This window comes from Chiloscyllium plagiosum, unplaced genomic scaffold, assembly GCF_037043375.1.
Source record: "Chiloscyllium plagiosum isolate Xiang-an unplaced genomic scaffold, Cpla_swu_hap1 HiC_scaffold_48, whole genome shotgun sequence".
NCBI classification, from domain to species: Eukaryota; Metazoa; Chordata; class Chondrichthyes; order Orectolobiformes; family Hemiscylliidae; genus Chiloscyllium; species Chiloscyllium plagiosum.
The window spans coordinates 5,108,868-5,131,239 of NW_028270186.1; the positions used below are offsets into that span (position 1 = coordinate 5,108,868).

Genomic DNA, 22,372 nt, shown 5'->3' on the forward strand with positions numbered 1-22,372 from the left:
ACTTCAGTAAGGCGTTCGACAAGGTTCCCGATGGGAGACTGGTTAGCAAGGTTAGATCTCATGGAATACAGAGAGAACTAGCCATTTGGATACAGAACTGGCTTGAAGGTAGAAGACAGAGAGTGGTGGTAGAGGGTTGTTTTTCAGACTGGAGGCCTGTGACCAGTGGTGTGCCACAAGGATTGGTGCTGAGTCTACTGGTTTTTGTCATTTATATAAATGATTTGGATGTGAACATAGGAGGTACAGTTAGCAAGAGAAGGTTAACTCAGAGTACAATGAGATCTTGATCAGATGTGCTGAAGAGTGGCAGATGGAGTTTAATTTAGATAAATGTGAGGCTCTGCATTTTGGAAAGGCAAATCAGGGCAGGACTTGTACACTTAATGGTAAGGTCCTGGGGAGTGTTGCTGAACAAAGGGATCTTGGAGTGCAGGTTCATAGCTCCTTGAAAGTGGAGTTACAGCCAGACAGGGTAGTGAAGAAGGTGTTTGGTATACTTGCCTTTAATGGTCAGTGTATTGAGTACAGGAGTTGGGAGGTCATGTTGTGGCTGTACAGGACACTGGCTAGACCACTTTTGGAATATTGTGTGCCATTCTGGTCTTCCTGCTACAGGAAAGATGTTGTGAAACTTGAGAAGGTTCAGGAAAGGTTGGCAGGGATGTGGTCAGGGTTGGGGGGTTTGAGATATAGGGAGAGGCTGAACAGGGTGGGGCTGTTTTCCCTGGAGCGTCGGAGGCTGAGGGGTGACCTTATAGAGGTTTATAAAATTAGGAGGAGCGAGGATAAGTTGAATAGACAAGATCTTTCTGCCCAGGGCAGGGGATTTCCAAGCTAGAGGGCAAATGTGAAAGGTGAGAGGGGAAAGATTTACAAAGGGACCTGAGATGCATCTTTCTCACGCAAAGGGTATGGAATGAGCTGCCAGAGGAAGTGGTGGAGGCTGGTACAATGACAACATTTAAAAGGCATCTGGGCGGGTACATGAATAGGAAGGGTTTAGAGGGATAGGAGCCAGGTGCTGGCAAATGGGACTAGATTAGGTTAGGATATCTGGTTAGAATGGACAAGTCGGACTGAAGGGTCTGTTTTTGTGCTGTACAGCTCTATGATTCTAAAAGAAAAGGCAAAATCAGCAGGGCATTTTTAAGAGAAAACATGGAATGAAGTTGTCAGGAGTGCACTGGCGGTGACTGGGCGTGTGGGAATCCTGATATTAATGGCAGGGGAACTGAGGCCCATGGATAGCACTGAGCTTACATCCACAAGTGGGCTGCAGACAAGGGGTCCTGCTGTCACCTGGTGAGTTAAACAGGGGGTCATGGGTTCGAATCCCTGGGCAGAAAGTCAAATCCAGAAAAAAAAGAATCTGGTATTAAACATAATCGATAGCTGTAAAAGTCCACCCGGTTCACTCATGTCCACTGATGATAGAAGGTTAGCCTCTGGGCAATAAACGTTGGCCTGGCCAGCAGTTCTCATGCAAATGGTTCATAAAAAGATTGAGCCAGTTATGGTATGGCCTACTTGTTCTGTTTACTTACTCAGAAGCACATCCTTGAAAACCAGACGCTGTCTTCTGACAGTAACCAAACTTGTCGCCCTGCTTATTGACTTCAAAGCAACGCCTCGGCGCTGCCTTGGCACCTATTAAAACAGAAACATTGACGTTCATCAGAATGAGGTGGCTCAACAAAGCCAATAGAAAACTTGATGCAAAGTGACTGCGATGATGAGAAAATATAACAGGACTCTATTACTTGCAGCAAGTCAGAGATGGGAGCCATTTGAGCCTGCAGCAGGAGGCCATTTGGCCCTTCAAGCCTGTCCTGTCCTTCAACATGGCGATGGTTGATGTTTGAACCCAACTCAACCCAACCTGGCCACAGTCTCTTTTATTCCCTGAGCTTTCTGGAACCTTCCACAGCACAGTTTGCACATTCTCCTTGTGTCTGCGTGGGTTTCCTCCGGGTGCTCCGGTTTCCTCCCACAGTCCAAAAATGTGCAGGTTAGATGAATTGGCCATGCTAAATTGCCCGTAGTGTTAGGTGAAGGGATAATTGTAGGGGAATGGGTCTGGGTGGGTTGCTCTTCGGAGGGTCGGTGTGGACTTGTTGGGCCGAAGGGCCTGTTTCCACACTGTAAGGAATCTAATCTAATCTAACCTGAAACACAGCACTGAATGAACCAACGTTGGAACAGTTGCAATGGCAGTTTCTCCACTCAGTCCTAGCTGTGTTCCACAGGTTCCTGCTTATCCTTTTGGGAATCCATCCTCATGAAATCCTTTAGTCTCTAAGAAGCAGGGACCATCTGACCCTGACCTGAGGGTTGTGAAATTCCTGTAATTGCACGATAACCATAAAACTTATGCAAAATGATCACTGAAACGTTCTGTAATTCCTGTCAGTCTTCACTTCCTTCCTTGTTGAGCATTGACTTCCTTCCCCATTTATTACAACTATAAAATAATCAGCACAGTCTCATTATTCTTTTGAAACCATTTTTAGTGAATATGACTTGAATCCTTCTTGTAACACTTGGTTTCCATGGTGGTGCTGTCACCAGAGGAGATGAGTAGAGAATTGTTTCCTGGAATTGTGCTCTCTGAAAGGGGAAGTGCAAGGTGAGTCAGGGGCAAATCCGTCAGAAGGCAATGTTTGCAGAGCTGCAGAGAACAAGTGGGCGTCATTTGGTTTGCTCTCACAAAGTGCTGGCACAGGCAGGATGGACAGAAAGGCCTTTCTCGCTGCTGCATAACTCAAGGCCTACTCATCTCCTGTGAAGGAATTCACAGACAGGTCTGACAGATGGTTGCTCAGAGTCATTGTCTTCATAGTTCTTGGGGAGCGGGCAGAGAAATGGGGCCAAGGCCACAATTGTGCAGAGCTGGGTGGATGGGCAAATGGCTTCCTGCTGCTCATTGTCCTTGTGACCAGCCCACACTCAAACACATATGCATTTGGGATACAAGGGTCAGAGGTCATGGAGGGATTGTCCACAGGTCCCTGAAGGTGGCAGGGACAGGTGGAGAAAGGGGAAGGAGACGTTTGGGATGCTTCCCTTCAGTGGGTTAGCTATTGAGTTCCACAGCAGGGATGGGATGCTGGAACGATAGAAGACACTGGTTCAGCCAGAGCACAGTTCTGGTCACCACATGACGGGAAGGACACCATTGCTATCGAGAGAGTATGGAGGAGAATGTTTCCATGGATTGAAAACTGCAGTGCCCAGGAAAGATCAGATAGGTTGCTCTTGTTGACCTCTCAACACATGAGGCTGAGGTGAGTCTTTACAGAAGTGGATAAAGTAATGAGGGACTTGGACAGGGAAGACCTATCAGCCGACTCGGTCAGGGATTTAAAGCAATTGGTCAAAGGAACAGAGGGGACCATAAGATAGCTGAGCAGAATGAGGCCATTTGGCCCATCGATTCAGCTCCACCATTCTATCTTGGCTGATATGATTCTTGACCCCATTCGACCAAAAGACCATAAGAAATAGCAGCAGAAATTAGGCTATTCGGCCCATTGAGCCTGATCCACCAAACAATTATAGCTAATTTTCTCAACCCCATTCTCCTCCTTTCTCCCCATAACCTTTGGTCCCCTTGATACTCAAGAATCTATCTATCTCAGTTTTAAATTTACTCAATGACCTGGCCCCCACAGCCTTCTGTGGCAATGAATACCATAGATTCCCCACTCTCTGGCTGAAGAAGTTTCTCCTTATCTCTGTTCTGAAAGGTCTTCCCTTTCCTCTAAGACTGTGCCCTCAGGTCCTAGTCTCTCCCACCAATGGAAACACCTTCCCAACATCCACTCTGTCCAGGCCATTCAGTATTCTGTAAGTTTCAATCAGATCTCCCCCTCATCCTTCTAAACACCATTGAGTAGAAACCCAGGGTCCTCAAACATTTCTCATATGTTAAGCCTTTCACTCCTGGGACCATTCTAGTGAAGCTCCTCTGAACAGACTCCAGGGCCTGAGATATGGGGCCGAAAACTGCGCACAATCCTCCAAATGTGGTCTGACCGGAGCCTTATTGAGCCTCAGAAGTACATTCCTTCTTTTATATTCAAGTCCTCTCAAAATAAATGCCAGCATTACATTTGCCTTCCTAACTACTGACTCAACCTGCAAGTTTACCTTGAGAGAATCCTGGGCTAGAACTCCCAAGTCTCTTTGCACCTCAGACTTCTGAATTTTCTTCCCATTTAGAAAATAGTCCATGTCTCTATCCTTCCTAACAAAGTGTATGACCTCACACTTTCCCACGTTTTACTCCATCTGCCACATTTTTGCCCCACTCCTAACCTGTCCAAATCCTTCTGCAGCCTCCCTCCCTCCTCAATGTCACCTGCCCCTCTACCTATCTTTGTATCATCTGCAAACTCAGCCAGATTGCCCTCAGTTCCTTCACATAGATTATTAATTTATAAAGTGAAAAGGTATGGTCCCAATACTGAGCCTTGCGGAACACCACTTGTCACTGACTGCCATCCTGAAAAAGATCCTTGTGTCCCCACTCACTGCTTTCTGAGAGACAGCCAATCTTCTATGCATGCTAGCACCTTGCCTCTGACACCAGGGGCCCTTATCTTACTCAGTAGCCTCCAGTGCAGCATCTTGTCAAAGGCCTTCTTGAAGTCCAGGTAGACAACACCCATTGGCTTTCCTTGGTCTAACTTGCTCGTTACTTCCTCAAAGCATTCTAACAGATTTGTCAGGCATGACCTCCCCTTGATGAAACCATGCTGACTTTGCCGTATCTTACTGGACACTTTCAAGTGCTCAGAAATCTCACCCTTCACAGGGGATTGCAGGATCTTACCCACAACTGAGTTTAGACTAATCAGTCTGTAATATTCAGCCTTTTGCCTTACTCCCTTTTTAAATAGGGATGTCATGTTAGCGATTTTCCAGTCCTCTGAAAGATTCCTGAAAGATCACCACTAATCTCTCCACGATCTCTTCAGCTCTCTCCCTTAGCACTCTGCCCTGTCACTCTTCATCCCCTTATGAGTTAAGAACCTGATGGTCTCGGTCTTAAAGATACTCCATGACTTGGCCTCAACAGCAATGAGTTCCACACATTCACTGTCCACTAGGTGGGTTAGTCTTCCTCACTCTGAGGACATGAGGGAAGATATTTTCACCAAGACGGTGGTGGGTTTCTGGAGTCCAGTTCGCTGATCCAGGTAGAAACTCTCCACTGAGGCACTGGAACCCAGCAAGGCTATGGAGCAAGGGGCTGGTCATGGGTAATGGGAGACGATGGCCGGAATTGCCTCTTCCTGTGCAAGAACCTGTTTCCACTTTGAAGGTTTGAAGGTTTAAACCTACCTGATCCCCAGAAAGAGACGCATTGCTCCTGATGGGTTGGGCACTTGCCAATGTAACAGAAGCTTGTATTTCGCTTACAGGGAGTCCCATTGAGACGGAAAGTATCTTCTGGGCACTGGCCTGATCTGCCGTCACAGGTCTCCTCGAGGTCGCAGTCATCCTTGGCTCTCCGGCACAACAAGCCTGCTGCCATGAACTAACACCCAGGGAGGAAAGGAGACTTGGTCAGCTCTTTGTGATCCACATTTCAGAGGAGACAGTGACTTTGTGGCAGGGAATTGATATCAGAATGTGTGGACTGCTTTCTGAAAGAGGATCTCAGTCTGGCCAACAGGGCAAAACGGACACTGATAGGGAACCCAGCATACAAAGGTAGGAATGGGATTTTGTGCAGATAGATTGACAGATTAGGAAAGAGAGCGCAGTTGGAGGAACATTCGCACAGTGCAGAAGATTTATATCAGGAATGAGGGATATTGAAAAAGAGAGATACTGTAAGGTCAGGAGTGTATTCAACTCAAAAAGGATAGATAGGTACATGCCCAAATGGGGCAGGACAGCTGGAGGGGGCGGAATGGCCACAGACACTGTGTGTTCTGCATTAGTTATCTCTGTTTGAGAAAGGGAGCCGGGGGGAGAGGAAAGGAAGAGGGATGGGATGGGATGGGATTTGTTTGCCATCCTTTGTGAAGTTAATGGATGTACCTTACAATCCTGGCAGCAGGTTCCATCAGCACACTGCACTCCCTCTCGTAGCCTGCAGGTCTGAGCATCGCAGCATGGGTTCAGACACTCCTGAGGATAGCAAAACACCAAGAAAGTCAAACACCATCACCACAGGCTGGCTATAAGACCAGGGAGAAAGACCAACTCTGAGAAACATCTATTCTCCAGTTCCTTCTCAATCCCCAAGAGTCTAACAATCTACACATCTCACACTCATATCCACAAAGTACATTGGGGCAACTCTCTCACTGGCTGCCTAATCCTTGCCCCATTTTACCAGCTGGTGCCAGTCTGACAAATCTCACAGACAACTGCTCACAAACTGGATATTGCTTGGAGATCAACAAAGAAAAAGCAGATCGAGGAGTCAAGAGGGAGTGAAAAAGCAAGAGCATTGACGTCAGTTGCACAGAGTTCACAGGCGATTAAATGTGTCAGACCAAAAAAAAAACTCCCAGATCATTTTAGAAACATAGAAACACAGAAAATAGGAGCAGAATAGGCCATTTGGCCCGTCGAGCCTGCTCTACTATTCAATCTGATCGTGCTTGATCATCCAACTCAGTCCCCTGTTTTCTCCCCGTGCCCTCTGATCTCTTTAGCCCCATGTTCCTTCTTGACCATCTGCAACCTTTTGGCTTCAGCCACCTTCCGTGGGAGAGAATTCCACAGGCTCCCCACTGTCTGGGTGACCGGTCCGAGACGGCCTACCCTGTATCCTTCGACTGTGCCCCCTGGTTCTGGACTCCCCAGCCATGGCGAAGATCCTTCCTGTGGTGACTGTGTCCAGTCCTGATTTCATCAAAGGATTGAAAGGCTTTGAGCGTGATAAATCTGGTGCCTACCTCTGGAATTCCACAGTCACACTCCTCCCCTTTCTCAAGGAAGCGATTCCCGCAGACCGGCCTCGAAACGATCTCGTCCTGGTTGGGTACATCACGGAGACACGATGCTGTGCGGGTCAGCACAAAGTTCTGGAAGTGCTGGTGGCTGCAGCTGCTGAACTCTGTCGGCAAAACCGAGCTGTCAGGAGGAAACGAGGGACTCGGGTTTAATGCACCATCCTCCGGCATTCCCAGCCTGACTGCGAGATTGCCTTACAGCCAACTGACTGTCCCTTGGATGTTGAGTCACTGCTGTGACAGAGTTCAGGAAACAGTGGGCAGGCTGGCCACGAACCACGAACCACACCCCTCCACCCCACAGATTCATTCATCTAACCCCTATCTCTGACCAGACCCTGCCACTTGTGCCTGTCTCAAATGGCCTTCCACCTCCTCTGAAAACTGCAGGCAGGACAGAACTCTGGCGAGCGACAAAGGAATTGGGGGCATTTTGCATTGTCAGGATTTTGAAGCCGGACTAGATCCGGGGATAGCAACTTTCGGAAGGAGAATGGGAAAAGTTCAAAAGGCAGGAGGGTCCACTGATGGACTGGATGGTGAGTCAGACTCACACTCAGTGGCATTTTATTGTCTCTTTAGTCTGGTAGATTCTACAGAGGAATCCCCGAGCAAAGTGACGGTTGTGTTGCAAAGGAAACAAGACCGAGCTGTCTGGGTGTGGTAGAGTTTGAACAATAGATCACCAAACCAGCTCTTGGTAAGGGCAATGTTCATACCCATTGAACCCAATCACTGTGTTCCTTGGCTTTCCTTTCCCAGTTTCTGACAAACAGGGCTTCTCAGTGACAAAGAAATACAAACAAGGAACGAGAGTAGGCCATTCGGCCCTTTGAGCCTGCCCTGTCATTCAATGAAGGTCATGGCTGATCTGATTTAAGCCTCGACTCTCCATTCCTGCATATCCCCAATAATCCTTCATCTAGCTCAGCCTTCAGAATGTTTCATGACCCCACTGCCTTGGTTTTGTTTTTGTAATAATGTCAAAGTAAACATGTCGGTACGGCACGGCAGGTGTCTGCGAGCCTTCATAGCGAGAGGACCCGAGGACAGGAGCAGTGATGCCTTGCTGTCATTGTACAGGGCCTTGGTGAGACCACCCTTAGAGTATTGGGTGCAGTTTTGGTCTCCTTTTCTGAGGATGATATTCTGATGAGGGAGAGAGTGCAAAGAATATTTACCAGACAGATTCCTATGATGGCAGGACTCACATATGTGGATAGATCAGTCAGGGTTTTTTTCACTGGAGTTAAGAAGGATGAGGGGCATTCTCACAGAACATAAACAATTCTAACTGGACTGGACTGGTATAAACACAAGAAGGATGTTCTTGATAAGCGGGAGTCCAGATCCAAGGGTCACAGTCTAAAGAGGTGGGGTAGACCATTTCGGACTGGCACTAGGAGAAATGTCTTCACCCAGAGAGTACGGAACATGTGGAATTCTCTGCCACAGAAAATGGTTGAGACCAAATCATTTTCAAGAAGGAGTTTACATAGTTCCGAGTGCTAAAGGGATTGAAGGATGGGGGGGGGAAATGGGAACAGGGTATGGAGTTGGCCGATCAGCCATTGTCATTCTGAGTGGCAAAGCAGGCTTGAATGGCTAGAAGTTTGCGACCTCAATCGATATTCAGCCCCACAGGGGAGTGAATCAGACTCACCTCAGAACTGGAGACATGATACAAGACCTAGAATCACAGTTGCAATTGTCATCATCATGGTTCATGCCCAGATTGTGGCCCATCTCGTGTGCTATCGTCGATGCCACTCCGTGGACGTTGTTGGTGTGATCCTGTGGGAGGAGGATCACACTTCAGCAATCCCATCACAAACACAACCCAGACAGGTCAGTCACTGTCTGTTGATCGCACTTTCTCACCCTGGCTCCTACTGGGCCTTAGGAAACCCCTGGACATCAGTAAGCCCCCTCACCCCATCTACTGTCCCTTGACACCAGATAATATTGCCCAGCTTCACCCTTGCCCCTGATGAAGGGCTCTAGCCCAAAACGTCAATTTTCCTGCTCCTCGGATGCTGCCTGACCTGCTGTGCTTTTCCAGCACCACACTCTCAACTCGTGCCACTTTCTATTTGCCTCTGGAGCTGATAGCTTCCACATTCTCTTGGGCTGACTTCTGACCTTCCAGCTTTGGGCAACTTCAGATCATCTGGGCATTGAGTTGTCAGGTCTCCTGCTTACCTGTTGCACCGATTCTCACTGGCCTGCATTGGCCCCTGTCCAGCGATGGCTCAGTTTTAAAATCCTCACTCCAGCTTTGAAAGCAATCTACAGCCACGCCTGATCTCGGAAACCTGCTCCTGCCTGACCACCCCTGGAGATGTCCTCACTCCTCTGACTCTGAACTTGCACACTTTCCTCGTCACTCTGTGAGTGGCAGCCATTTCTTCAGCAAGTCTCTCCTCTCGAATTGTTGCCTAAAACCTTTCCCAAAATAGTCTCTGACCTCTCTGATCACACTTTGACCAGTTTTCTGAATAATTCCTCAGGTGGACTGGTTTCAGATTTTGCCTGAAATACACTCACATTGCACTGTTGTGTTATGATACGATGTGCATATACCTTTGTCAGGGCAAATCCTTCACTGTGCTGTCAATCACTAACATGTTGACACGATGTGATGTAACCACTGATGACTATTGTAAACCTACTAGGTTCACCAATGCCCTTCAGGGAAGGAGATCTGCTGTCCTTACCCAGTCTGGGTCTAGTTGTGACTCCAGGCCTTCAACCTTAACTCTTTTGGACAACGAGAGATCGACAACAAATACTGTTCAAGTCAGCAATGCTCTCAACCTGTGCAGAAATATTTTACAAAGTTCTCCAAGCACGACATTACTTTTCCACTCAACCTTGTCAACTATTCAGCGATGCTGCTGGTGACTGGCAGGATATTGGTAACAGTTGCAAACCCAACCTAACACGTCTAGCCAAAACATCAGCATCATTGGAGGAGTCTCGAGGACGGGGTGACTCCATACACAAACATCCTCCGGTCAAACAATTCCTCAAGTATTCTCAGTGACTTTGGATGGTGGTAGCATCATTGGGCCATTCAGCCCTGGCTATACAGCAAGTTTAGTTAAACACGGGGCTCTTTTTAAATTCTTCATTCACAGCATGTGGGACTCACTGCTTGGACCAGCATTTATTGTCCACATTGCTGTGGGTCTGGAGTCACATACAAGCCAGATCCTTATTGTAAGCACCTTAGAGTTGCAGATGGTTTTTCCCCAGACAATTAATAATCATTTCATGGTCATCATTGCTTTCGTAATTCCAAACTTTTATGGAATTCAAATTCCACCACTCCTCCCCTTCTCAGAACCTGGACCTGGGATCTCTGGATTGGAAGTCTATTTAGAATATCACTGACCCAATGCCTCCCTTACCTGGTTGATAGCCCCAGAGCCTTGTGTACACATGGCACTCACTTGGGCCAAGCCGATGGTATCGCCAGTGAAGTCCACATGCCTACAACAGGAAGGACAAAAAGACAATCTGAGTCTTCTCTTCACTGCAACACCAATGGACCTCCTCAGGAATAACCTCTCACAGTCTGGGCTAAGGTGAGATGTCAGCCTCCATAGCCATCTAAGCACTGGCAGCCCAACCCCCAAGCCGAGGTTCCCCTAGTCAGACTCAAATGTCCAAAGGCAATACTTACTGATTGGCGTGAGTTTAAAGGGGTGGAGAGATGGTAGGTATTGTCCATTCCAGTGTCCGTGGTGCCCCCTAACGCAGCTGGCCTCAAATGTACCCACAGACATCATGTTCCCCTCCCTCTTCAAGACCAAGGATGTATCCAGAGCAGACAGGCAGGATATTGGTAACAGTTGCAAACCCAATCTAACATGTCTAGCCAAAACATTAGCATCATTGGAGGAGTCTCGAGGACGGGGTGACTCCATACACAAACATCCTCCTTACAAGTGCTCCAAGTATTTAAGTAAACATCGAAGAACAGAAGACATAGGCCATTCAGCCCATCAAGTCTACACTACCATGAAATGAGATAATGGCTGATCTGATCTGATCATCCTCAACTCCACTTTCCTGCCTTTTGCCCATAACCCTTGATCTTCCTCCTGATTAAAGAAAAATTGAGTGTATACCCATCGATCTTAACAATAGAATGGAAGACCATTATATAGAGCCGTCCGCCATGATTTCCTTTGTGTGCATGCACGGACCACTAAAGGATGAGCAGGACTGTTTTGTTGGACAGCAATGCTATCACCTAACCCTCCACAATCATGTTGCCATGTACAACAACAAAAATAAAACAGGAGCTGGAGGCAGCACCGATACTTACGTGATAAATTGGATGTTGTCATGTCCCTTTCTTGGTAGCAACTTGTTTCTGCGCCACTCCAACATGTTCGTCAGAGTACGACCAGCATCTTTTTCAACAAAGAACTGATCTCCACTGGACCAGATCTCCAGACCAATCAAGGCTACGTGTGTCCTCAGGGGTTGGTAAAGCTGTCGGGGAGTGGAGACAGAGAGAGAGATGATTGGACAAAGGGACTTTGAATGAGGATTGGTGTCTTTGGCCAGGAAGGATGGTGTGGCTAACAGCAGAAATGGTAACAATACTGGTTAAGAGCTACAACCAAGAATGCTGGGAATGTTGATCAAGCTGGTTTGTACTCTGACCTCATTTAAAACTGCAGCCAGGACACGTCGTGAGCTGTCCTGAAGTCTGTGACCTGCAGTTTCATGTCTTGACCAAATAAGGGCGGTATCTGCAACACAGACTGGCACTGCTATTACCATATATGGAGCGTGCAATGTGGCTGTTCATGACTTGGCGTAAACATCTGGGAGCTCTTTACCAGTAAACCCCATTGGCTGGGATCAAACACTGTGACCAGGGGTTCGTTCAGTTCATTGGCTGAGTGCCAGAGAAGATTCTGGAAGGACGAGCATGTTTTGGGACACGAGATAGCAGAAGAAAGGATTTTGCAGGAGTGCCCATTGAGGCCAACATCTAAGAAGCACTTGCACCGAAGTTGTTTCAGAGAGGGCATCAAAACCACGAGGCAAGATCTACACCGAGAGCAAATCTTGGCCAACACCCTCGGAGTAGTATTTGTTTCCAGCCAAACTTCTCCAGTTAAAGATGGAGTTCGGGTTAAAGGTGAATTAAGTTAAAGTCAGGTAAAGTGAAGTGAAATGAAGTGAGTTAAAGTTGAAGGTTAGATGAAGTTAAAAGTGAATGTTGCAGTGAATGCATGTTTTATATTGAGTATTGGTACTTAAAGGGTTAAACAATGGAAGTCGTGAGGGGAATGCCTGCAGTTCAAAATGGCCACCCAGTGAGGGAAATGTCCCCAAGGTGTCCAAGTCACTCCACATGCAAATCTGTTCCTCTTTCTCAGTGACTCCAGGAAATCGCCAAGTGACAGTGACTTTCTGCCCATTCAGCGTGCCACCCTTTCAGCCCCAGTGTCAGTAAGACTTTCATATTGGGCTTCCATCTGGTGGTGGAGGTTGTCCTCCTTGCTACCAAGGATGGCCCCTCGGTCACATGTCAGAGGTGGCACTGCTGAACTCTTCGGCAGGCAGTGGACTTACCAAGATTTAACTTCTCATGGGAACATTTTGATAACAACTGCACCCTCCCCCAAAGCACCAATAATCATCAAAGAAAGCAGAAGGAATGCCTCCACCTATCACCATGAGAGAATTGGGCTCCTTTAAGGGTTAGGGCAAAATGAGGACTGCAGATGTTGGAGATCAGAGCTGAAAGTGTGTTGCTGGAAAAGCGCAGCAGGTCAGGCAGCATCCAAGGAGCAGGAGAATCGACGTTTTGGGCATGAGCCCTTCTTCAGGATGTTCCTGAAGGGCTCATGACCGAAATGTCGATTCTCCTGCTCCTTGGATGCTGCCTGACCTGCTGCGCTTTTCCAGCAACACATTTTCAGCTCATTTAAGGGTTAACCAGAGTAGGCGTGAGTGTGAACACTTTTCACTGGCGTGTGTATTGAAGAGCTGAGTTCTCCTACACTAGGCAGTTGGTTCTACAGGGCAAAAGCAGAAACTGCTCGATGTGCTAAACTGTCAATTTACAATAAAACCAGTGTCCATCTCTGACTTTTTATTCCCTGCTGGATTCCACATATGGCGATCAGTTTATTGAATACGCAGAGCTGAACTTCATCGGGTGAATGGTTGAACTTGAATAGATAAATTCAATAATTTTGGATGTTTGCGCTTTGCATGAATGGCCAAGAAAAAAAAAGATCACATTGAAAACAAAGAAGAAGCAACAGTTTCACCACTGAAATGATCAAGTGCTGCAGGCTATTGAGTCATTGAGTCATAGAGTACAGAAATAGGCACTTCGGTCCAACCAGTCCATGTTAACCTTAATCCCAAACTAACCACGCCCCACCTGCCTGCACTTGGGCCATATCTCCCCAAACCTTTTCGAGTCACGTACCTTTTAAACATGAGAACTGTGCCCACTCCACCAAACACTCTCTGTGTAAACAATTTGCCCCTTGTGTCTTTTTAAAATCTTTCTCCTTTCATCTTAAAAATATGCCTTCTCGTCTTGAAATCTCCCACCCTCAAGACCCCTGTCATTCACCTCATCTGTACCCGTCATGATTTTATAAACCTCTACAAGGTCACCTCCCAACCACCGACACAACAGTGAAAGAAGTCCCAGCCTTTCCAACCTCTCCTCAAAGCTCAAACCCTCCATTCCCAGCAACCCCCTGGTAAATCTCTCCTGAGCCCTCTCCAGCTTAACATTATGAATCCTGTAAAAGGGCGACCACAGCTGACACAGTATTGCAGAAGAGGCCTCACCAACTTCCTGTACAACCTGCAATCAAAGGTCTGTGCAGTGAAGGCAAGCATGCTAAACACCTTGTTAACCAGAGCTTAAAAATGTGTTGCTGGAAAAGCGCAGCAGGTCAGGCATCATCAAAGGAACAGGAGAATTGACGTTTCGGGCGACGTCAATTCTCCTGCTCCTTTGATGCTGCCTGAGCTGCTGCGCTTTTCCAGCGACACATTTTTAAGCTCTGATCTCCAGCATCTGCAGTCCTCACTTCCACCTTGTTAACCACCCTATGGATTTGTGATGCAAACTTCAAACTGTCACTGGGTCAAAATCCTTGAACTCCCTCCCTCAGGGTACTGTGGGTTTGCCAATACCAAATGGATTGCATTGGTTCAAGAAGGCAGCTCACCCCACCTTCTCAAGGGGACAGTAATCAATGTGTCTTACGAGTGCTACCCATACATCTCAAGGTCAGCTATAAAATTTCAAGCAATTGTTTTGGTCAAGAAGCAGTCTTAACTGCAAAAAAATGCAAAGCACCATGACATTTGGTACAGCACTGAAACATCATTTGTCACTCTGCAGAGAGTCTTTACGTAGAAATCTCTACAAAATGACACAATGAACTTTATTGCTCAAGCAGCACTGTCTCAGAGTGATAGCTATAAATCTGATGCTTTTTCCCAGGGAGGATGCTCCCAGTCTTCAAGGTGAAGCAGAGCTTTATAATAAATGGAGGATGGATTAGTCGACGGAAAGGCTCAAATAGAAAGTATTCATACGTTTCTGAGAAAAATGATGAGCTCAATCCTTCAGCATAAATTGAAGAAAGGAGGGGAGAAAAGCAATGAAAAATAAATGCAAAAATTAAGGAAGGCTAAACATCTATTGGAAGGGGAGCAGGAGCTGTCACATCAATCAGGAAGCAGTAGCGGTGTCTCATGTTGTTTCACTGTGACTTACCAGATTAATGTGATTGACTGCCTCAAACACCCTGCTCCTCAGTGCTTCCAAGCTGCCAAAGTGTCGATACTGAAAAACAAATCGACAGTCATGGCCATTAAACACAGAACACATGTCCATCATACCCATCGCTGGACAGGGCAGAGTGTAGGAAACTGAATAGCGAGTGCTCCATATTACTTCCTCAGTCTGGAACTGCTCTGTCAGAGTTAGAACAGCAAAGAACAATACAGCGTAGGAACAGGCCTTTCAACCCTCCAAGCCTGCGTCGACACATTTTGCCTTTCCATACTAGAACTGCCTTCACTTACAGGATCCACATCCATCTATCCCCTTCCGATTCATGTATTCGTCCAGGTGCTCCTCTAGATGCTGCTATTGTGTCTGCTTCCACCATTCCCTCTGGCAGCGCGTTCCAGGATGCAACTCCTTCATGCCGACCAGATATCCTCACTAAATGTAGTCCCATTTGCCAGCATTTGGCCTATATCCCTCTAAACCCTTTCTATTCATCTGCCCATCCAGATGCCTTTTAAATGTTGCAATTGTACCAGCCTCCACCACATCCTCTGGCAGCTCATTCCATACACATACCACCCTCTGAGTGAAAAAGTTGCTCCTTAGGTCCTTTTTATATCTTTCCCCTCTCACCCTAAACCTATACCCTCTAGTTCTCACTACCCTACATCTGGGAAAAGACTTTATTTATTTATTTAAGATGTTTATTTATCCTATCCATGGCCCACATAATTTTATAAACCTCTATAAGGTCACCCCTCAGTCTCCGACACTCCAGGGAAAACAGCCCCAGCCTGTTCAGCCTCTCCCTGTAGCTCAAATCCTCCAACCCTGGCAACAAATCTTTTCTGAACCCTTTCAAGTTTCACAACATCTTTGCTATAGGAAGGAGACCAGAATTGCATGAAATATTCCAACAGTGGCCTAACCAATGTCCTGTACATCTGCAACATGACCTCCCAACTCCTGCACTCAATACTCAATAAAGGAAAGCATACCGAACGCTGCCTTCACTATCCTATCTACCTGCAACTCCACCTTCAAGGAGCCATGAACATGCTCTCCAAGGTCTCTTTGTTCAGCAACATTCTCTAGGACCTTACCATTAAGTGTATAAGTCCTGCTAAGATTTGTTTTCCCAAAATGCAGCACCTCGCATTTATCTGAATTAAACTCCATCTGCCACTTCTCAGCCCATTAGCCCAACTGGTCAAGATCTCGTTGTAATCTGAGGTAACCTTCTTTGCTGTCCACTACACCTCCAATTTTGGTGTCATCTTCAAACTTACTAACTGTACCTCTTATGCTCACATCCAAATCATTTATATAAATGATGAAAAGTAGTGACCCAGCACTGATTCTTGTGGCACTCCAGTCTGAGCATCTCCCCCATCTCCTCGGCTCCACATAAAGGCTGCTTTGCTGATCTTTGAGGGGTTCTATTCTCTCCCTAGTTTCCCTTGTGTCCTTAATGTATTTGTAAAAACCCTTTGGAATCTCATTAACCCTATTTGCCAAAGCTACCTCATGTCCCCTTTTTGCCCTCCTGATTTGGCAGGTGGGACTAGATTGGGTTGGGATATCTGGTCGGCATGGACAGGTTGGACTGAAGTGTCTGTTTCCATGCTGCACATCTCTATGACTCTATTTCCTTTATACCCTTCTAAGAATTCACTCGATCCATCCTGTCTATACCTAATGTATGCTTCCTTCTTTTTCTTAACTGAACCCTCAATTTCTCTAATTATCCAACATTCCCTCCACCTCCCAGCCTTTCCTTTCACCTTAACTGGAATATACTGTCTCTGGCCGCCCTCTGTGTGAAAAATGTGCCGAGCACATCTCTTTTAAACATCTCCCCCACCCCCCCGCACCTTGAACTTGTGTCTTTGAGTAACTGACCCCTCCACGCTGGAAAAAAGCCTCATACATTACACTCTATCCATACCATTCACAACCTTTTAAACTTCGACCAGGTCGCCCCTCAACCTATTACATTCCAGTGAAAACAAACCCAGTCTTTCTAACCTTTCCTCCGAGCTAAGATCCCCCATACCAGGCAACATCCTGTTGATTAAATTGTGGTCCAGTCCGCCTTCTCAGAAAGACACAGAAAAATCCCACCACACTCGAACCCAGAAACCCAGATGAAATGTTCTGGACACATCGGTTCAAATCACACTACGGCACATGGTGCAATTTGAATCCGACAAAATATAAAATCTGGAATTAAAAGCTAACTTGTTGATAACTGTCACTTGTCGGGAAAACCCCACCTGGTATACAAATACCCTTTGGAGGGGGGAAATCTGCAATCCTTACCTTGTCTGGCCTTTAGGTGACTCTCGACCCTCAGCAAGGTACAATAACTGGTGCTTCAATGCCCGCTGGGCAATGAGGGATGAGCAACAAAAGCTAGACCAACCAACAATGCCACCTCCCATGAACAAATAAAACAAAACCCCAATGTGTGCTCACAAAGCTGTTGCTGCCTATAGGAGATTATAGAAAAACAAACTGACTTTTTTGTGAATTGTTCATTCCTGGGATGAGGAGAGCACTCTGAATGCCAGAATTTACAACTTATCCTTCTCGCGTTTCCCAGTCAACCACAGAGACCACACTTAAAGACAGCTTCATTCACACACTGAGCACTTGACAAGTCCTGAGGCCATGGAAGGTGGCCAGGAAACTGGAACACAATTGGAAATTGAATACAAAGACAGGCACTGACAGATCTGCAGCATAAGCATGTTGTTGGACAAGAATCTCATGAAGTGTGAGTGGTGGCACTGTCACCTGGGTAATGATGCATCAGCTGTCTTGTACTCCCATTGACTTGTTGACATTTATAGCAAAGAAGGATGCCATTTGGCCCATACTGCCTGTACTGGTCAACGAAGATCTGGCTACACTAATCCCATTTTCCAGCTCTTGATGCATATATGTGGAGGCTCTGGCAATGGAAGTCAATACCACAATGCTGCTTAAATGTTACGAGGGGTTCTGACTCAGCCAGTTTCAGGCAGTGAGTCCCACCACCCTCCGGGTGAAAAGCTTTCTCCTCAGCTTTCCTTCTTGCCTTCCAGCTCTTAGCTTCAATCTATGCCCCCTGGGTTAGTAACCCCTTTACTCATAGAAAAAGTGCCATACTATGCATTTCACCTGTGCCATTCATAATCTTCTACTCCTTTGTTAGGCCCCCCCTCTCAATCTTCGTCCAAACATCTCTGAGGAGAAAGATGGAATGGTCTGAATGACAGAGGGAAAGATATATTGACTGAGAAGTACATACTGTTGTGTTCAACAAAGAAGCTTTGAAGAAAGTTACTGAATTGTGGTCTCAGTCACTCACAGTGACAGGAAAACTGTGCAGTCCAGAAGCGTTCACCATTTACAAACTGTACAAAGTGGAACTGAACTGAAAATGTGTTGCTGGAAAAGCGCAGCAGGTCAGGCAGCATCGAAGGAACAGGAGAATCGACGTTTCGGGCATAAGCCCTTCTTCAGGAATGAGGAAAGTGTGTCCAGCAGGCTAAGATAAAAGGTAGGGAGGAGGGACTTGGGGGAGGGGCGTTGGAAATGTGATAGGTGGAAGGAAGTCAAGGTGAGGGTGATAGGCCGGAGTGGGGTAGGGGCGGAGAGGTCAGGAAGAAGATTGCAGGTTAGGAAGGCGGTGCTGAGTTCGAGGGATTTGACTGAGACAAGGTGGGGGGAGGGGAAATGAGGAAACTGGAGAAATCTGAGTTCATCCCTTGTGGTTGGAGGGTTCCTAGGCGGAAGATGAGGCGCTCTTCCTCCAACCGTTGTGTTGTTATGGTCTGGCAATGGAGGAGCCCAAGGACCTGTATGTCCTTGGTGGAGTGGGAGGGGGAGTTGAAGTGTTGAGCCATGGGGTGGTTGGGTTGGTTGGTCCGGGTGTCCCAGAGGTGTTCTCTGAAACGTTCCGCAAGTGTGCGGCCTGTCTCCCCAATATAGAGGCCACAACGGGTGCAGCAGATGCAATAGATGATGTGTGTGGAGGTGCAGGTGAATTTGTGGCGGATATGGAAGTATCCCTTGGGGCCTTGGAGGGAAGTAAGGGGGGAGGTGTGGGCGCAAGTTTTGCATTTCTTGCGGTTGCAGGGGAAGGTGCCGGGAGTGGAACTGAACCATGAACCAGTTCAGCTGGGGAAGGGAGCTGCAGCCGACACTTTGAAAGGAATAGAACTGAAGAACAGAGGCTGTGTGAATTATTACATCGAGCCCCACACTCAGAGGACTGGGCTTACTTCTACTCTCTGTATTGTGAAAGGATATAGCCGAGTCCATCATAAAAGCCAACCTGCCATCTCTTGACTGCATCTAAATGGAAAGGCAGCCAACATCATCAAAGTCCCCTCCCAACCTGGGTATAATCTCTTCCAAACCTTCCATCAGGCAAAAGATACAAAAGCTTAAACACACACACCAACAGGTTCAAGAACACCTGCTTCCCTGATGTTTAAGTTAGAGGGCTGAATGGACCTATCAAATGTGACATCGAATGTTGATCTTGTATTTGTACACCTCCTGTGCAGCTGTAACTTAGTATGCCTTGTTCTGTCTAAAACACCCGATGATCTTGTATGTCCTTGTGTATTATGATCTGCCTGCACTGCTCTCAAAACAAAATTTTTCAGGATACTCAGGTACTTTTGACAACAATAAATCAAATACTCTGAAGGAGGTTACATTCACACCAGAAAGAGGAGATGCCCTTTGCAGGTGGGGTAAAGAGTAAAGCGGGACAGTGTTGGGACATCTGGGTCTGCCTGCATGTGAGTGACAGCCAACAGATTTCACCAAACTCTTCACACTCTGCACATCAGAGGGTGTCTCTCAAACCTTTCAGTTCCCTGGGAGCTGCCATCCCCAATGGAGCAACCTCACAGTAAACATAGAGTGGGCCATCCCATGAGAGAGGTGAGGCGGGCGGGCGGGCGGGGGGGGGGGGGTAATGTCACTGGATAAGGAATCCAAAACAGAGCCCTGAAGAAGGGCTCATGCCCGACACGTCGATTCCCCTGCTCCTTGGATGCTGCCTGACCTGCTGCACTTTTCCAGCAATACATTTTCATCAAGGAATCCAAAACCCCAGGCTCTTATTTGTGGGAGGCAGAGGCTTCAAATCCCAGCCCGACAGATGGTGAAATTTGACTACAATAAGAATCTGGAATTATAGCTACTCTAATAGCAACCATGTCTGTTATACAAGGTCATTGGGTTCACACATGTCCTTCCGGGAAGGAAATCTACCCGAATGTGACTCGAGACAGCGTGCAGTTCTGGTCACCACATTATAAGAAGGATGTGGAAGCTTTGGAAAGGGTGCAGAGGAGATTTACTAGGATGTTGCCTGATATGGAAGGAATGTCTTACGAGGAAAGGCTGAGGGCCTTGAGGCTGTTCTCGTTAGAGAGAAGAAGGTTGAGAGGTGACTTAATAGAGACATACAAGATAATCAGAGGGTTAGATAGGGTGGACAGGGAGAGCCTTTTTCTAGGTATGGGAATGGCAAACACAAGGGGACACAACTTTAAAGTGAGGAGAGACAGGTATAAGACAGATGCCAGAGGTAGTTTCTTTACTCAGAGAGTAGTAAGGATATGGAATGCTTTGCCTGCAATGGTAGTAGATTCGCCAAGTTTAAGTGCATTTAAGTCGTCATTGGACAGGCATATGGACATACATGGAATAGTGTAGGTGGGATGGGCTTCAGATTAGTATGACAGGGCAGCGCAACATCGAGGGCCGAAGGGCCTGCACTGCGCTATAATGTTCTATGTTCTATGAGACTCATTCTTAACTTCCCTCTGAATTGGCCAAGAAAATCTGCACAGGTCAAGGGCAATAAATGCTGGTGTTACCTCTGCCCCTCAAGTCCCACGAGTCTATAAAAGAAACTTGACAAGGAGAAGTTGAAGATTGGTGTTTTATTGGCCTCTAAGATTGGAAAAGGGTTGGGTAGAGTAGATTCTGGAAGGAGGTGATGACAGAGGGTCATGGGGGTCACTGCCACAACTCAATCCAATGGGGAACTGAAGAGAACTACTTACCCAGAGAGTGGTGAGAATGTGGAACTTGCTCCCACACTGAGACATTACCACAAGACCTGTGGATACACCAACAGGAAGCTGAACAAACATACAAGGTAGGGGATGGTATACTCTCAGGCTGAAGTGAAACACAGTGGGCAGAAGTGGCTAGTACAAGCATTGATTGGTCAGGCCAAATGGCCTATTTCTGTGCACTACATTCAATATCAATCATCAGGTTGCTGTCACCATTCTCCTCAGATTACAGCTCAGGATTCTTGTCAGGACATGAATAACAATTGGTATGAAGACTCCCACACAGCTCTGCCTAGCTCTACTTGGAACTGACAGGCAGGGATAGCACTGCAAGCAGTAGACAGCAGACACCCAGTCTACAGCATCCCTTAATGCAGGGAAAGAAGGATGCACTCACCTCAGAGTTATCTGCCACCACGTACACTTCAATATATTTCTTCTCTCGAAGAAAATTGTTCCTCTGGAAGGAAAAACAGAGAGAATGAAAGACAGCAGAATCCACTCTCACTACTGTCAGGGAAATACCTGACAACCCGTACCTGGAAGCAAATAAACCAAGGACAGAGTTCAGAACGCAAACTCAAAACATTGCTTGTTTGATGTTGCATATGAGAGACTCGGTGACAGTCTGGAATCTAATCAAGGGGTTTGGGATGGTTCATATGTAAAATAACAGATGCCCAGGAGGGAGTTACAGACTGGAATCATATGAACAGGTTTTTCTAGTTGTGTAATCGGTTGTGGTTGTGGGTAATGACAAGCAGTGGCTGCATTTGACTGATTTAAACACTGAACGGTTGATAGCAAGCTGCCCCATTGTTCCAGTTTGCTGAATCAAGGAATGGTCAGTGCTGTTTGTGAAACAGTGTCAGGCATTGAGCTGTCCCACCTACACAGGTCATCGTCTGAATAAAACATTCATTCATCTCCCACTCTGAGCTCTTACACTGTGCAAAGCCGCACTCAGTCACACTGCAGGAACTCAAATATAAACTCAGCTTTCAGCACAGCACAGAGACAGCAGTGTCCTGTCTGCTTTCAGGTCTATCATCAAATCGAGTTCTCATCTCCATCTTTAGCAGAGCTTACAATATCCTTCCAGCACTGTTTAGAAGAACAGTAGGGTGTCATTGCCAATACTTATCCTTCAACCGATGTCATAATTTAATTATTATCTCATTGATTTTGTGGGAGTTTGCAATTCTTTAATTGCTCATCTGATATGATGACAATAATTGGACTTCAAAAGACCTTTCCTGGCAATGGTCCATCTCGGGTGATATAACATGTTGCAGGTACAATGTGGATAGGTTTTGGGGTGAGAGGAGATGTGTTAGTCTGTGAAGAGTAACTCACTTCCTGACTCCCTAAAGCCTATCCACCATCGACAAGGCATGAGTCGGGGCGTGATAGAATACTCCTCACCTGCCTGGATGTGTACAGCACCAACAACAAGGTTGACACCATTCAGGACAAAGCAGCCCATGTGACTGGCACCACAT

General features: G+C 46.7%; 1 protein-coding gene across 2 annotated transcripts in view; it reads right to left on the minus strand.

Annotated features, from left to right (window-relative positions):
• The window catches only part of LOC122543039 (zinc metalloproteinase-disintegrin-like MTP9), a 60,849-nt gene that overhangs the window by 20,597 nt on the left and 17,880 nt on the right, over positions 1 to 22,372 (minus strand). For both annotated transcript variants that reach the window (XM_043681230.2, XM_043681229.2), the window contains exons 7-15: positions 21,268 to 21,330; positions 14,761 to 14,829; positions 11,314 to 11,483; positions 10,391 to 10,472; positions 8,641 to 8,771; positions 6,921 to 7,098; positions 6,055 to 6,144; positions 5,350 to 5,545; positions 1,548 to 1,650 (exon numbers count right to left, since the gene is read on the minus strand). In XM_043681230.2, coding sequence (XP_043537165.2) covers positions 1,548 to 1,650; positions 5,350 to 5,545; positions 6,055 to 6,144; positions 6,921 to 7,098; positions 8,641 to 8,771; positions 10,391 to 10,472; positions 11,314 to 11,483; positions 14,761 to 14,829; positions 21,268 to 21,330 — 1,082 coding nt within the window. The remainder of the gene's footprint in view (positions 1 to 1,547; positions 1,651 to 5,349; positions 5,546 to 6,054; positions 6,145 to 6,920; positions 7,099 to 8,640; positions 8,772 to 10,390; positions 10,473 to 11,313; positions 11,484 to 14,760; positions 14,830 to 21,267; positions 21,331 to 22,372) is intronic.